General features: G+C 38.6%; 1 protein-coding gene across 8 annotated transcripts in view; it reads left to right on the forward strand.

Moving 5' to 3' along the window:
- LOC103368261 (ryanodine receptor 1-like) overlaps window positions 1-13,648 on the forward strand; it is a 50,050-nt gene that overhangs the window by 34,481 nt on the left and 1,921 nt on the right. For 4 of the 8 annotated variants that reach the window (XM_008296571.1, XM_008296574.1, XM_008296573.1 and 1 more), the window contains 26 exons: window positions 939-1,038; window positions 1,143-1,222; window positions 1,322-1,398; window positions 1,511-1,584; window positions 2,319-2,336; window positions 3,934-4,014; window positions 4,120-4,208; window positions 4,537-4,665; window positions 4,746-4,850; window positions 6,597-6,602; window positions 8,751-8,832; window positions 8,923-10,244; window positions 10,339-10,421; window positions 10,737-10,896; window positions 10,992-11,078; window positions 11,237-11,509; window positions 11,642-11,772; window positions 11,867-11,909; window positions 11,989-12,122; window positions 12,233-12,293; window positions 12,389-12,535; window positions 12,631-12,765; window positions 12,857-13,013; window positions 13,225-13,289; window positions 13,375-13,475; window positions 13,560-13,611. In XM_008296571.1, the coding sequence (XP_008294793.1) occupies window positions 939-1,038; window positions 1,143-1,222; window positions 1,322-1,398; window positions 1,511-1,584; window positions 2,319-2,336; window positions 3,934-4,014; window positions 4,120-4,208; window positions 4,537-4,665; window positions 4,746-4,850; window positions 6,597-6,602; window positions 8,751-8,832; window positions 8,923-10,244; window positions 10,339-10,421; window positions 10,737-10,896; window positions 10,992-11,078; window positions 11,237-11,509; window positions 11,642-11,772; window positions 11,867-11,909; window positions 11,989-12,122; window positions 12,233-12,293; window positions 12,389-12,535; window positions 12,631-12,765; window positions 12,857-13,013; window positions 13,225-13,289; window positions 13,375-13,475; window positions 13,560-13,611 (3,792 nt within the window). The remainder of the gene's footprint in view (window positions 1-938; window positions 1,039-1,142; window positions 1,223-1,321; window positions 1,399-1,510; window positions 1,585-2,318; window positions 2,337-3,933; window positions 4,015-4,119; window positions 4,209-4,536; window positions 4,666-4,745; window positions 4,851-6,596; window positions 6,603-8,750; window positions 8,833-8,922; window positions 10,245-10,338; window positions 10,422-10,736; window positions 10,897-10,991; window positions 11,079-11,236; window positions 11,510-11,641; window positions 11,773-11,866; window positions 11,910-11,988; window positions 12,123-12,232; window positions 12,294-12,388; window positions 12,536-12,630; window positions 12,766-12,856; window positions 13,014-13,224; window positions 13,290-13,374; window positions 13,476-13,559; window positions 13,612-13,648) is intronic. The other 4 variants (XM_008296578.1, XM_008296579.1, XM_008296572.1 and 1 more) reach the window with 3 other exon arrangements.

Consider the following 13,648-nt stretch of genomic DNA (forward strand, 5'->3'; position numbering starts at 1 on the left):
TGGTGTTTTAGGGTCATTATGTGGGATGCTACAAGTTGATTTGTGATGTGGCTGAACAGAGGAATGTCAGTTTGTCCTCTACATTCAGAGATATTGATGTGCTTTTCTCTCTATAAGTGGCATTTCACTTCCAGTTGGCTCGACATTGTTCATACGGTTGCATTCGTGCAACTAGAGCTCAAAGACCATTGAGAGCCAAAGCAAAGCATATTTTATTTTATTTTTTTTAATCGTTCAAACTATTTCTACAGACTTCTGCGAAATGCCAAATAGATATCTCCGATAGAGAGGGATTACAGCTTTTGTCCAAATTGTCTTGTTTGCAGGGCCGCTGCAATAAAGACACTTCGGTGAGCTGTACGGCTAAAATGCTAAGCCAATGGGGCTGTTTCCTGTAGTCTAACGCTTGCTCCAGCCAGCAAACGTGAAGAAGTAGTGTAACAACTCCATGACTAATGAAGTGAGGTGACAGAATGTGTGCAAGGATCAGACTTCGAACTGACAGTGACAACCCATGATGCTCATGATTGTAAAAGGAGGAATAATAGTATCGAAAAATCCGCAATGCTTTAGAATATTTTAATATAAACATTGAGAAACCTGCAGGAATTTCCATTAGTGTCCTTAGTAGGTAAGTAATTCATAGAGTGTATCACACAATAGATGCTTTATCTTTAATCTTTAACAGCTTTATGTGTAGTTGATTCGTAATGAGGTCAAAAGTGAGGGAACTGTGTGAAAGGCGAGTGAATGTGAATTGCAATTAAGAATATAAATTGATAGAATGGACTTCCTGAATGATCAGCTTGGTATTTTTCAGACTGCTGCTCAATTTCATTAAATATCTGACCTGACATCCAGAGTCCATGCTATCTATTTAAATTCTTTGTGTTAAAACTAACAGTCCCAGATGCTCATAATGTTTGTGTCCACCATAGGAAAAAGAAATGGAGAAACAAAGGCTCCTGTACCAGCAGTCCAGACTTCATAATCGTGGTGCTGCTGAGATGGTCCTGCAAATGATCAGTGCTTGCAAAGGTAGTCTTTCTCCTTATCTCTGCTCAACACAACGTCCTGCGAACTTGTCTGTACCATGACTTAGTTTACCCTTCACTAAGTTTTTGGCTTCCTCTCTCCGGTAGGCGAGACTGGCCCAATGGTATCTACAACCCTCAAGCTGGGTATTTCTATCCTTAATGGTGGAAACAGCGAAGTTCAGCGGGTATTTGCTCTGGATCAAACCCTTAAGATGATGTCATTCAGAATCAGAAGTTACCTGGAAATGAGCACTTTTCATGTACTATTCCCTGTTTGTTGTCAGAAAATGCTCGAGTACCTAAAGGACAAGAAGGACGTAGGCTTCTTCTTGAGTGTCCAGGCGCTGATGCAGACTTGCTGGTCAGTTTTAAGTCACTTAACATAATGTTTTTTGAACATTTAGGCATATTTGGTGTATGTGCTTGAAGAGTAGGGGAGTGCACGAGTTAAAACGAGTTTGTATTCTCTGCAGTGTCCTGGATCTCAATGCCTTTGAGAGGCAGAACAAGGCAGAGGGGCTGGGCATGGTTTCAGAGGAGGGCACCAGTAAGTTTCCATACTCTTTTCTTCAGCATCACTTTTCACTCCTGAAATTCAGCAGGCAAAACATCACACTGCAGCCATTGTTCAGTACAATTATGTGACAGGTTACTGCAGTGATGGGATACAAGTGATGCATGTTTTGTCTGAATGAGGAATTAAATGCATATACTGTAGACCTCTTTGCTGTTCCTTGTGAGCCACAACAACACAAGTAAACACATTCAAAGCAGATTTAAAAGGTCGGCAGAAATTAACTGCCGAAATGGTTCAATTCAAAAATAAGTGAGTACCAAATGATGGCATTATTCACTATACTACATGAATTAATGAATAGATTTCAGACATGTTGAGCATCTATTAATTCATCTTCCTCTAAATGCTTTCCATCTGTGACATTACTGTACAAATGTTAATTTAATTTGAATGATTAGTTTCCTAACATGAAGTATCATTAACACGTGGATAACTGTTGAAGATTTCCATTTGAGGGATTTTTGATTTAACTTAAATTAGCTCAAGTTGTTCCCTTTGTATGTCTCGTAGTTTGACATGTCTATTGGACGTCACCTAATTCTGGAGGTTAATTTGAAATTCTACCTGAATGAATTTGCCATGGAATGTTGTTAATCTCCCCCTCCTCATCTCTTAGTCCTCTACTGTTGTCAACACACTGATCCTCTCTCCCTTCCCCACGATCACTGCCACCTCTCCCTTGTCCCTCCTTTCATGGTCCTCAGACTTGAACCTAGATCGGGGTAAATCATGTTTCTGTCCATCTGCCTCTCTGCCCTCTTATTCCTCTATCTCTCCGCTGTCCCTCTTGCGCCATCACCCCTTTTTCTAACACTGAAATTCCACCAAGAGAGGATTGGATGCCTCTGTCCATCTTTCCTGTTCATAGCTTGTGCCCCTCCTCACATTCCTTGTTTTCATTTCAAAAACACAGTGAATGGAATCTGGTCTTTCTTGCTCATGAAAAACTACTAAAACTGTGATTGAAACATTCATGAACAATATTTGCCATGAATAGTGATGGAGCTCCTTATTCCTCGACCCTAATAACTTCTTGCACATTTTTCAGTCACATGATTTATAGAAAGGCTGTTATTACCTTGAAATATGACCACAAAAATGATGGCAACTTGTTATAACAAAAGTGCGCCAAGCTTTAAAATTCTCACCACACACAAATACATCAGTGTTTTATTTTCAACGTTAAAATGTAAAATTAAAAAGACTATTCTTTTAAATTTGTTTGGACCAGCTCGAGCTTGAACTTCTCTTAAACTCTTAAGACCAGACCAAAAAAATATAAATAAAATAAAATAATAAAATATTTAATATATATATATTAAATTTGTAAAAAGTATCTAAAATAAAAATTAAATAATTAAATAGCAATAAAATAATAATAATAAAAAATAATAATAACTACTGTGGTAGTATAACACACACTGTGATGTCCATCCATGTGGACGCCAGGTCTTAAGAGGTTAAATAATAAGATTTAAAAAAAGTCACATGGCACAAGTACAAGTCATAGGTTTTCTCAAATATGATATAATAGTTTTCATATGACTAAAGAATGTGTGGTCCCTTCCCTTGATGTACTGTCACATGCACTGGATTCCTTTCAACATTTTGATGGACAATGCCCCAACCTCTCTGACATTTAACTCTGCTGCATAACAGCTTGGTATTTGGTATTTGCTGCATGATTCTGTGTTTGTGTGTGTATTTATTGCGGCCAGTGGTGGACTGAGTTTAAAAAAAAATAAAATAAATAGAAATATAGATATTAGTACACCTTTAATAAATAAACTGAATTTGTCAATACATTTCCACCAGTAAATCAGTTCACCACCGAGCACTGCAAAGTTTTAACTTTACTGCTGTTCTGTCTACCAGTGCAAAAATACATTATTATTGTCTTCTTTCTATACATGTTGTTAATGTGACTGTATGTCTGTTACTGTGTCCGTTTTTCTACTTGTTTTCACATTAAGTGTATGCATGTGATGTCGCCTGTATGTTGTTTGATATGTGATTGTGTGTCACACCATTGTCAGAACACAGTCATTTGTATTTCTTTTATTAATATTATTTATGCAGTTTAGTGTGACTCATTCGTTAATTTAATGCAACACTCGGTCAGAGGTGGTTATTGCAGTGCCTGATTCTAAAATCCATTTAGAGATGATGGTAAGTTGAGAAACGATTTTTATTTATTATCCTCACACTGTTTATACTCAGGCAAACTATTTTAAATTACCAATAAAACTTCTCCTCTTTGTGTGTAGTCTGAGTCAGCTTGAATTAAGCACTGTGATTCATTTTATTTCCTTTTTTTAGATGAGAAAGTGATGGCGGACGATGAGTTCACCTGTGACCTCTTCCGCTTCTTGCAGCTGCTTTGTGAAGGTCACAATAATGGTGGGAATTACTCATGTTTCAAATCAGAGCAAAAACAAGTAGAAACATGTATGAAAAGAAAACATTGTACGTTGATATGAATCAAAATGATCTATTTTTCTGCAGATTTTCAGAACTATCTGCGGACACAGACAGGCAGCACGACGACCATCAACATCATCATCTGTACTGTAGATTACCTCCTTCGACTGCAGGTTTGACAGTAAATGCCTGCAGATGGCGCACTTAATGATTGAATTTAAAAGTTTAGAGGGGGATGTTAGAGATATAATGTCATGAAACAATATGTAGCATAATGTTCAGTCGACTGTGTAGCTGGTTGGTTGTACACATCCAATGCAGCCTTTAGTTGTGGGCCATTAGTCATTTTTTAGCTCCCAAAACCTTTCTCTTCTGTAGGTCAGATAATCAGATTATTCACACTCTTGAAATTTTTGTACATAGTATTTTGGTCAAATTTTCCCTTAGACCATGAAGTATGGTACTGAGCTGCTCTGATTTCCTCTCATTCCTTCAATCAAGGAGTCCATCAGTGATTTCTACTGGTATTACTCTGGCAAAGACGTCATCGATGAACCAGGCAAAAAGAATTTCTCCAAAGCTATGACAGTGGCAAAACAGATTTTCAACAGTCTGACTGAATACATTCAGGTAAGCTTTGAAAAAATGTACAATTTTTGCTGCCTGGTTGTTTGTTTATTTTGTGTGTAACACACAGTGTCTCTCTTTAGGGCCCGTGCACAGGCAACCAGCAGTCCTTGGCTCACAGCAGGCTGTGGGATGCCATTGTCGGTTTCCTTCATGTCTTTGCCCACATGATGATGAAGCTGGCACAGGTACACACATATGATTTAATTCATTATATTTTCCAAATTAAAAATATCTTTTTGCTGTAAACAGAAAATAGGAAACATAAAATCAGTTTTGCTTCAGTTTCGCAACTTCACGTGTGGACTGAGCTCCCTGATATCAAAGCTACACTTTCATAATAAACACTGACAGAATACATACAGCTTTTATCTCATGACACACTTTCATTTTCAGTGACTATGACAGAAGTTAGTGGTAACTATAAAAGGTGCGATGCTCTTTAAAGCCAGTTGTTCCCCAGCGGTGCATTGCTGCTCATGTGATGCTTCACTTTGGTTCTCAGTGGTTATCATCACGAGTGTCAACAGTTCAATTCAGTTTTATTTTCATCGTGCCAATTCACAGCACTTGTCATCTCAAGGCACTTTACATAGTCACTGAAAGAAAGACCTTACAGAATGTATACAGAGAAAGGCAACAAATCCAAACATTTAATTATGTTAATGAGAGTGTACAGAATCACTCCATCATTACCAAGGCCTCAGGAATGTCTTCCTGCAGATGTTCAGTGGAGTTTACCTGTACAGGACACATACCATACAAACGGCTCCTTCCCTGTGCATGAAGAAACTATGTTGTCACAAGCCTCGTGGTAATCATGCTTGCAGACTTGTTGTAAATAGGTGAGCAGAAGCTGTGCCTGAATGTTACATTTAGAGAGTAAAGTCACTTTGGATTTCTCGATTCTAGAAGTATTTCCACCGTTTATTTGTAACTCCAGTACAGGCTGGTTTCAAAGTCATTCTACGCATTTGTAATAATTCTGAATGATCATCATCGCTGAAGACATTTTGACATGTCGCCGTAGGAATAAGTGTAAAAGATAAAATTAACGATGGCTAAATTCCATTTTAGGGTCCTGGTATTGTGCTTGTCAAACTGTCATGGCTCACTGGGACACTAAATAGAACAGAGCCATTCTTAATATTATTAGTTACCTTTTTCTCCTATGACAAGTCAAAATTTTCTGCTGCAAAACGCAACCTTCAATGTGCTTTTAAGGTAATACATACTTTCAATAACCTTTTCAAGCTGGTTCTATGCCGTATGTTTTTGGATGTTAAAATGTATGTAATTCATAATTAAAGGCCATTTAACTATTTAACAAACCAGGCTGGCTTAAAGTGTGGAATTGCCTTAATTTTAGCCTGTATGGTGCAGCTTGTGCCACTCGTGCTACAAATGAAAGGTCAAAATACTTGTGAGTGAAATCATGATTGTTCCACTCTATATCGTGCATTCATCCTCTGTGGATGACTGAGACTAATAACACACTGTTATTGTTAGCAGCACAGTGTTTGCATGCGTAACCCTTTAATGATATGTTCAAGAGACAAGCCATACTCCATCCATCAGTTTCCAGCTCAACATGCTCTAACACATATGATGCATCTAACAAAATTATTACTTTGCTGTCCCTCTTGACCCGATGTTCTCACAAGCTGCTCTGTTTATACTTTTGTCATTATATCTGAAATGCAGCAGTTAACAGGGGATATTTTAAATTGTCTGATTCCAAAAAGTAAACGTTATTATGTAAAATATGTGATGTATTGTTTCGGGTGTAAAGTAAATGGATACGTTGTTTTACTGTGAAGTGAAAGAGAGTATTTGTCCTACAAAAAGTATTTGAAAATGTAATAATGTTTTAATTGTTCAACCACTGAATAATTTATCTATTATTTAAACTGTCTTCCACATGGTCAATGCAGGGTAAAGTATGTATCCACTTTATTCATTTATTGATGTGATATTGTGTTTACTAGTTTTTAATCGATTTAATGTTGGTTTCTCTTGTCAGGCTGTTTTATACTCACCTGCTTTTAAAGATGAAATTGAAATATCTTGGATGTTTTGTATGTTGTGAAACACATGAAACTGTGAATCTTCCACCGTAAACAGATAGAGCCAGAAATCTGTTAAATGCACAGCTCGGTGTCTTTCCAAACAATGTGAGCATAAGGTACAAGTTGAGTTTTAAAAGGCAGATACTTCAGCAACGTGTTGAGTTGTAATGTCGTGACAACCTCATCCCATATAGTGTCAAATAACTCAAAGCTAATTCATTTGTGTTATTCGATTGAATACAAATGTTAAAAATGCCAATAACTGTGAGCAACCTTATTGAAGGGTTTACTTTATTTTAGAGAACATTTTTGAAATCACAAAGAACATGCAACATGCTGTGATATTTAAATATAATGTAATGAAGAGAAAACGTACCGTCTTCTCAGATGCAATCTAAAACTGTTGTATGCTATACAGTTCATTATTCTACATATGTAACCTTTTATCTCCTTAAAACTGCTTTTTTTGGAGGTAAAAAAACCCCAATATATTCAGCAAATTCTTTTTAGACCTGAACCTTTCCCTTCATTTACTTACACTACTTTCCCACATCAGCTGAATTATTCTCATTAAAAAACATTTTCCCTTGTTATGGAACCAGCAGTCTTTTAATAAAGAACATACGTTTTCTTTAATGAATAAATTAATTCATAACAAAGAAGCAGGTGACTACAAAACATCCTGAGAGAGAGACTGACTTTTAACCTCCACTGTTGGAGTTTACACTTTAATATGAGATTATTTGGTGTTGGAATATACATTTTAATGTGACATCCACTTTGTGTGCACACATTTAACAGAGACTTTGATTCTGTTACCATCATTCATTCATTTGTGGTGTGTTGCTTTGTGGCTTCTGTGTTGCTTTGAATTAACATTGTATTAATAGCCAGGGTTGGGTAGTAAAGGATTACATGTAATCAGTATCATTTAATCAGATTACAAAAAATAAGTAGCTATAATCAGCCCAGATTGCGGGTTTGCATTATTCTTGCATTACAATACTCCTAGCCATGGCAGTTTATTTGGGGGAAAAAAAGCAAAAAAATACCAGCAGCAAAAACTTTAAAAAACAATACAGCTTAGCACATTTATACTTGCATGGTTTTGGACAAGTATTTTGATTTTACCTCTTCTAAATGCTGAGTATATTCCACTGTGACTTAATTAATGCTAGTTTTAATGCAATTTTATGGATGACAAGGTTTTTCTTTTTACTGACATTGGAAATGCAAGATGAACATTTTGAGTAAATGTTCAAGAGTCAAATCCTCCATGTGGCCTTTGAATAAAAAAATAAAAATAGCAGCAACAAAACATCCAGAACGAAGCAGCATCCTGCATGTTAGATTACATTTTTTGTAATTCAGTGGAGTACAGTGCTAATTACAAAAAATGCCATGTAGTTTATATTCAGTAACCGACTACATTTTAGAGTAAACCAACCCAACCCTGTTCATAACATATATATATATTGTATATATGATATAAGCTTCGGCTATTAATTCTAATGCTCACTGTCATTAAGCTTTTATCAGTATTCCCGTATTCAGATAGAAATAACTGGCATTTAACTAGTAGTATCTTTTATATTAAAAAAAAAAAAAAAAGAAAAGATAATAATATAGACAAAAATAATGTACAAATGTGTTGAAACCAGAATTTCTGTGAATCCGGAAGAGATTGGTTAAAAGTTTACATTGTGAAGTTTTCTCAAACCATTTACAGATTCCTTCAGCATGAGGTTTTGGATCATTAACGTCTTTTTGCAGCACCTTTGTTGTTGTGAATGTGATTGTATGCAATACACAGTATTTTGAATGTACACCTCATATCATAACAAGTATTTTGGTTCCTTTATGTTGCAATAATTTTGTGTGATAACTTTTCATTTGTGTTTTCAACTTGACCAATGACTATTGCACCTCTGTCAATCTATGCGAACCTCTCATGTTTCAAAACGAGATAAAATCTGTTGTCATTACTGTAAGATTTTGTGCATCTTTTTATGGTAATAGGATTCCAGCCAGATTGGCCTGCTGAAGGAGCTCCTTGACCTGCAGAAAGACATGGTCGTTATGTTGCTCTCCCTGTTGGAGGGTAAAGGAAAATTTGTCGTTTTAGTTCTCAACAGTTTTCATCTTTTTCACTTCTTTTCAAAACTTTAAATTTTACTTTCTGTTTACTCAGGGAACGTGGTAAATGGTACAATTGCCCGCCAGATGGTGGACATGTTGGTAGAGTCCTCCAGCAATGTGGAGATGATACTCAAGTTCTTCGACATGTTCCTCAAGCTGAAAGACATTGTGGCTTCAGATGCTTTCCGGGATTACGTCACGGACCCTCGAGGGCTGATCTCCAAAAAGGACTTCCAGAAGGCCATGGACAGTCAGAAACAGTACTCCCCTTCAGAGATCCAGTTTCTTTTGTCCTGCTCAGAAGCAGATGAGAATGACATGATCAACTATGAAGAGTTTTCCAGTCGCTTCCAGGAGCCTGCCAAGGACATTGGCTTCAACATTGCCGTTTTGCTCACCAACCTGTCGGAGCACGTTCCCCATGACACCAGGCTACAGAACTTCCTAGAACAAGCAGAGAGTGTGCTGAACTACTTCCGCCCGTTCCTGGGTAGAATTGAAATAATGGGAGCCAGCAGAAAGATTGAACGTATCTACTTTGAAATCAGTGAAGTAAACCGCAAACAGTGGGAGATGCCACAAGTCAGAGAGTCCAAACGGCAGTTCATCTTTGACGTTGTCAACGAGGGTGGCGAATCAGAGAAGATGGAGATGTTCGTCAACTTCTGTGAAGACACCATCTTTGAGATGAACATAGCCTCACAAATTTCCGAGCAGGAGGAAGAGGAAAAGGGGGAAGAAGATGATGAAGGAGATGAAGGTGGAGGTGAGGGAGCACAAGGTGGGGGAGCAGGTGGAGGAGGAGATGAGGACAGTAATGGAGAGGAAGGGCAGCCTGAATCCACCTCTGCCTTTGCAGACTTTATAAACAGCATGCTAAGCTTCCTCAGCATATTCACCTTCCGTAACCTTCGCAGACAGTATCGCAGAGTGAGAAAAATGACCTTCAAGGAGATTGTGGTGGCTTTGTCCACTTTTTTCTGGACCATCCTAATGAGTATCCTGCACTTCATTTACAATGTGTGCAAAGGCTTCTTTATGATCATCTGGCAAACACTGTTTGGAGGTGGCTTGGTGGAGGGAGCTAAAAATATCACAGTGACTGAGATTCTAGCCAGCATGCCAGATCCCACACAGGATGATGTGCATGGAGATGGACCAGGGGAGATAAGGACAGGGGAAGAACAAGAAACTGGAGGGATAACGGACACTGGTGAGACTGGGAGTGGAGAAGAGGAAGAGGAGGACACCCAGGAAAAAGAAGGCGGGAGAATACCAGGTATTGATGCTCCAGGTGGACTTGGAGACATGGGCGTGGAGGCACCTGTTGAACCTCCAACTCCTGAAGGAACTCCCATAACAAAAAGAAAAATGGTGAGTTTTATTTGTACTTTACATTAATAAAAACGGACATACATATTGGCTAATTTGCTGGGTCTTATTGGATGTTGTTTTTGTTTTGTTACAGCCACCAGAAGAGGCAGAGGCTAGCCAAAAGCCGCCTGAGCCTGTTCCTGTAGAAGAACCTCCTCCAGAGCCCGAAAAGGCTGAGTAAGAGTCTTGACTTGTTTTCTTGTCCACATTAATTTGCTCTCAGTATTTTACTGAAACAGCTTGGAATGGTTTGATGGTAGTGTTCTGAATACACCAGCTTGGTCGAGGGTTGGATCACAGCATGCAGAACCTTCTTGCACTAACTGCCAAAATACATCTCCATCAACATTACCATCAGTAGATCATTACTGCACCACAAGAACTGGGCTTCTCTGTAAGGAGGGTGGAAGGATAGATTTAGAGGGTTGCACATCTGCAGCCGTGACAACATTAGTGCTCCGTGATTTTGCAATGACCCTGTTTGATTTTCAGTGTCGAAAATGGAGAGAAAGCAGAGAAAGAATCCCAGAGCAAAGAGAAAGAACAACCAGCAGAACCAAAGAAAGCGGCTGCAAAAAAAGAAAAGAAGCCTAAAAAGGAAGGTGGTTTTCAAATTTGGACCGAGCTGGAAACCCAAAGAAACAAGTTTATGGTGAGACATTTGCTCGTACTGTTTCACAATTGATTTCCAAGCATAATTAGTATCACTCACAAATCAGTTGGATAATATTCATCTCTCTTTTGTAGAACTACCTCTCAAGAAACTTCTACAACTTGCGTTTTTTGGCTTTGTTCCTCGCATTTGCCCTGAACTTCATTCTGCTGTTCTACAAGGTAAAGTGATAGTTATGTATTTAAAAGGTTTTCTTGTGGTAATATGCTTGTGTCAGAGGGTTAACTACACCTGAGCTCAAATCGTCTCTGTAAAGACTCTGTAAAGCTTAAAGAAAGTCACCTGCTGTTTTGTCTCCACATTGTTCTGTTGTGTTTAGGTGTCTGATACCCCACCTGAATTTGAGGAGATGGAGGGATCTGGACTGTCGGAGGGAAGCGGGCTCTTCGAAGGCTCTGGCTTGTTTGAAGGTTCAGGGGAAGAGGCTGAGGGATCTGGAATGAATGAAGGAGGAGATGAGGATGAGGAAGATGTGCCACTTTATTTCTATTTAGAGGAGAGCACTGGGTACATGCAGCCGACATTAGCCTTCTTGGCCATCCTGCACACGGTCATTTCATTCATCTGCATCATCGGCTACAACTGCCTGAAGGTATTTTTTGCACATAGTTAAACATTACAACATTGCTATATTATAATGCCTCTTTATGTTTAGAATTATGGACAGATTTTAAAAACAAACTTGCGTACCTTAGTTAAAGAGCATTTTCAATCATTTTGTCAGATTCCACTCGTGATCTTTAAAAGGGAGAAAGAACTTGCAAGAAAGCTGGAGTTCGATGGCCTCTACATCACTGAGCAGCCTGAGGATGATGATATCAAGGGCCAGTGGGACCGACTAGTCCTGAATACACCGTATGTGGATAAAGAAATGTCTCCTACACTCGCTTTAAACCACTGTCAGAAGAAATGTGATTTTTACTAGTAATTGTGTCTCATTTCTTCACAGCTCTTTCCCCAACAACTACTGGGATAAATTTGTCAAACGAAAGGTGAGTGATGTTTTATTCTGTTGGCTTTAAAATGTGCTCAGTATAACACATCAAAGTCTAATGTTGTGTCTGTGTCCAGGTTCTGGATAAGTACGGGGACATTTATGGGAGAGAAAGAATCGCTGAACTCTTGGGTGTTGATTTAGCCTCCCTGGATGTGAGTCAACAACATGAAAAGAAACAAGAGGAACCCGACAACTCTGTATTTGCATGGTATGCTACATTTTATCCAACAAAGATGAGCAATACAGCACATTAGACATTATTCCTCAAATGCAAAACAAGAAATTTCAAATGATATCAACCAATATTGTATGTTTTAGGGTGACCGCCATTGACATCAAATACCAGCTGTGGAAATTTGGTGTCGTGTTCACAGACGGTGTAAGCAAACCTATATTTACTTTTAGATTGCACTTTAAACCATACAGTGCTATTCTATACTGTGCTACATTAAACTCTGCTACATCTCTTTGTAGACCTTCCTTTATCTGTGCTGGTACACGATCATGTCTTTGCTTGGACATTACAACAACTTCTTCTTCGCCTGTCACTTGTTGGACATTGCCATGGGCGTCAAGACTCTTCGTACCATCTTGTCCTCAGTCACACATAACGGCAAACAGGTGAGAGCAAACAAACAAACAAAAATAACACTAAAAAGTACTAAACATGCCTCAGTTTGAATGGACTAACTGTGTTTCCTTCTTGTCTCCTCTAGCTCATGATGACGGTGGGCTTGTTGGCTGTGGTCGTGTATCTTTACACCGTAGTTGCCTTCAATTTCTTCCGCAAGTTTTACAACAAGAGCGAGGACGAAGATGAACCAGATATGAAATGTGATGACATGATGACTGTAAGTTACAGTCAACTGATAAATGTGCACTGTGACAGTTTTATGGCTACACCACTTCCCAACTTGTGTCTTTTTTTCCTTCACTTCACAGTGTTACCTTTTCCACATGTACGTGGGTGTGCGTGCTGGTGGAGGCATCGGAGATGAGATCGAGGATCCCGCTGGAGATGAATACGAGCTTTACCGAGTGGTCTTTGATATCACTTTCTTCTTCTTCGTCATTGTCATTCTGTTGGCCATTATTCAGGGTAAAGACATTGGTGTCCTTGAAGTTGCTTTTACACTGTAGTCATGCGATTGTCATTGGCGTGAACTAAAGGTAATGGAAAAGAAACAATGTTAGGATCTTTACAAGACTTTCCTGAAACTGAGAGGAAAAGAGAGGAATTTGAAGGTATGTTTGGCACTTTACAGATTTTAAACACCTCTAATAACAATGCTATCGCCCAAATACTACAGGTCTGATCATTGATGCCTTTGGAGAGCTCAGAGACCAACAAGAGCAGGTCAAGGAAGACATGGAGGTACAATACTTTTAAGTTGACACTTTTACCTGATGTATCTAAAGCCGCATGGTGGCTTTAATCCTCATTACTGATTTTCCTGCAGACAAAATGCTTCATATGTGGCATCGGAAGTGACTACTTTGACACAACACCACATGGCTTTGAGACCCACACTTTCGATGAGCACAACCTGGCCAATTACATGTGAGTGTGCCTCCTCTGTGTTAGAGTGCATGTGCGTTTTGTGGGTGTACAAATGACAAAAAAAATAATGTGAGTCTTTTTCAGGTTCTTCTTAATGTACCTTATCAACAAGGATGAGACGGAGCACACTGGACAGGTTAGTCACTTTTTTAAACCGGAGTCTTCTCGTTTTT

The sequence above is a fragment of the Stegastes partitus genome, unplaced genomic scaffold (genome assembly GCF_000690725.1).
Source record: "Stegastes partitus isolate 25-593 unplaced genomic scaffold, Stegastes_partitus-1.0.2 Scaffold1136, whole genome shotgun sequence".
Classification (NCBI taxonomy): Eukaryota; Metazoa; Chordata; class Actinopteri; family Pomacentridae; genus Stegastes; species Stegastes partitus.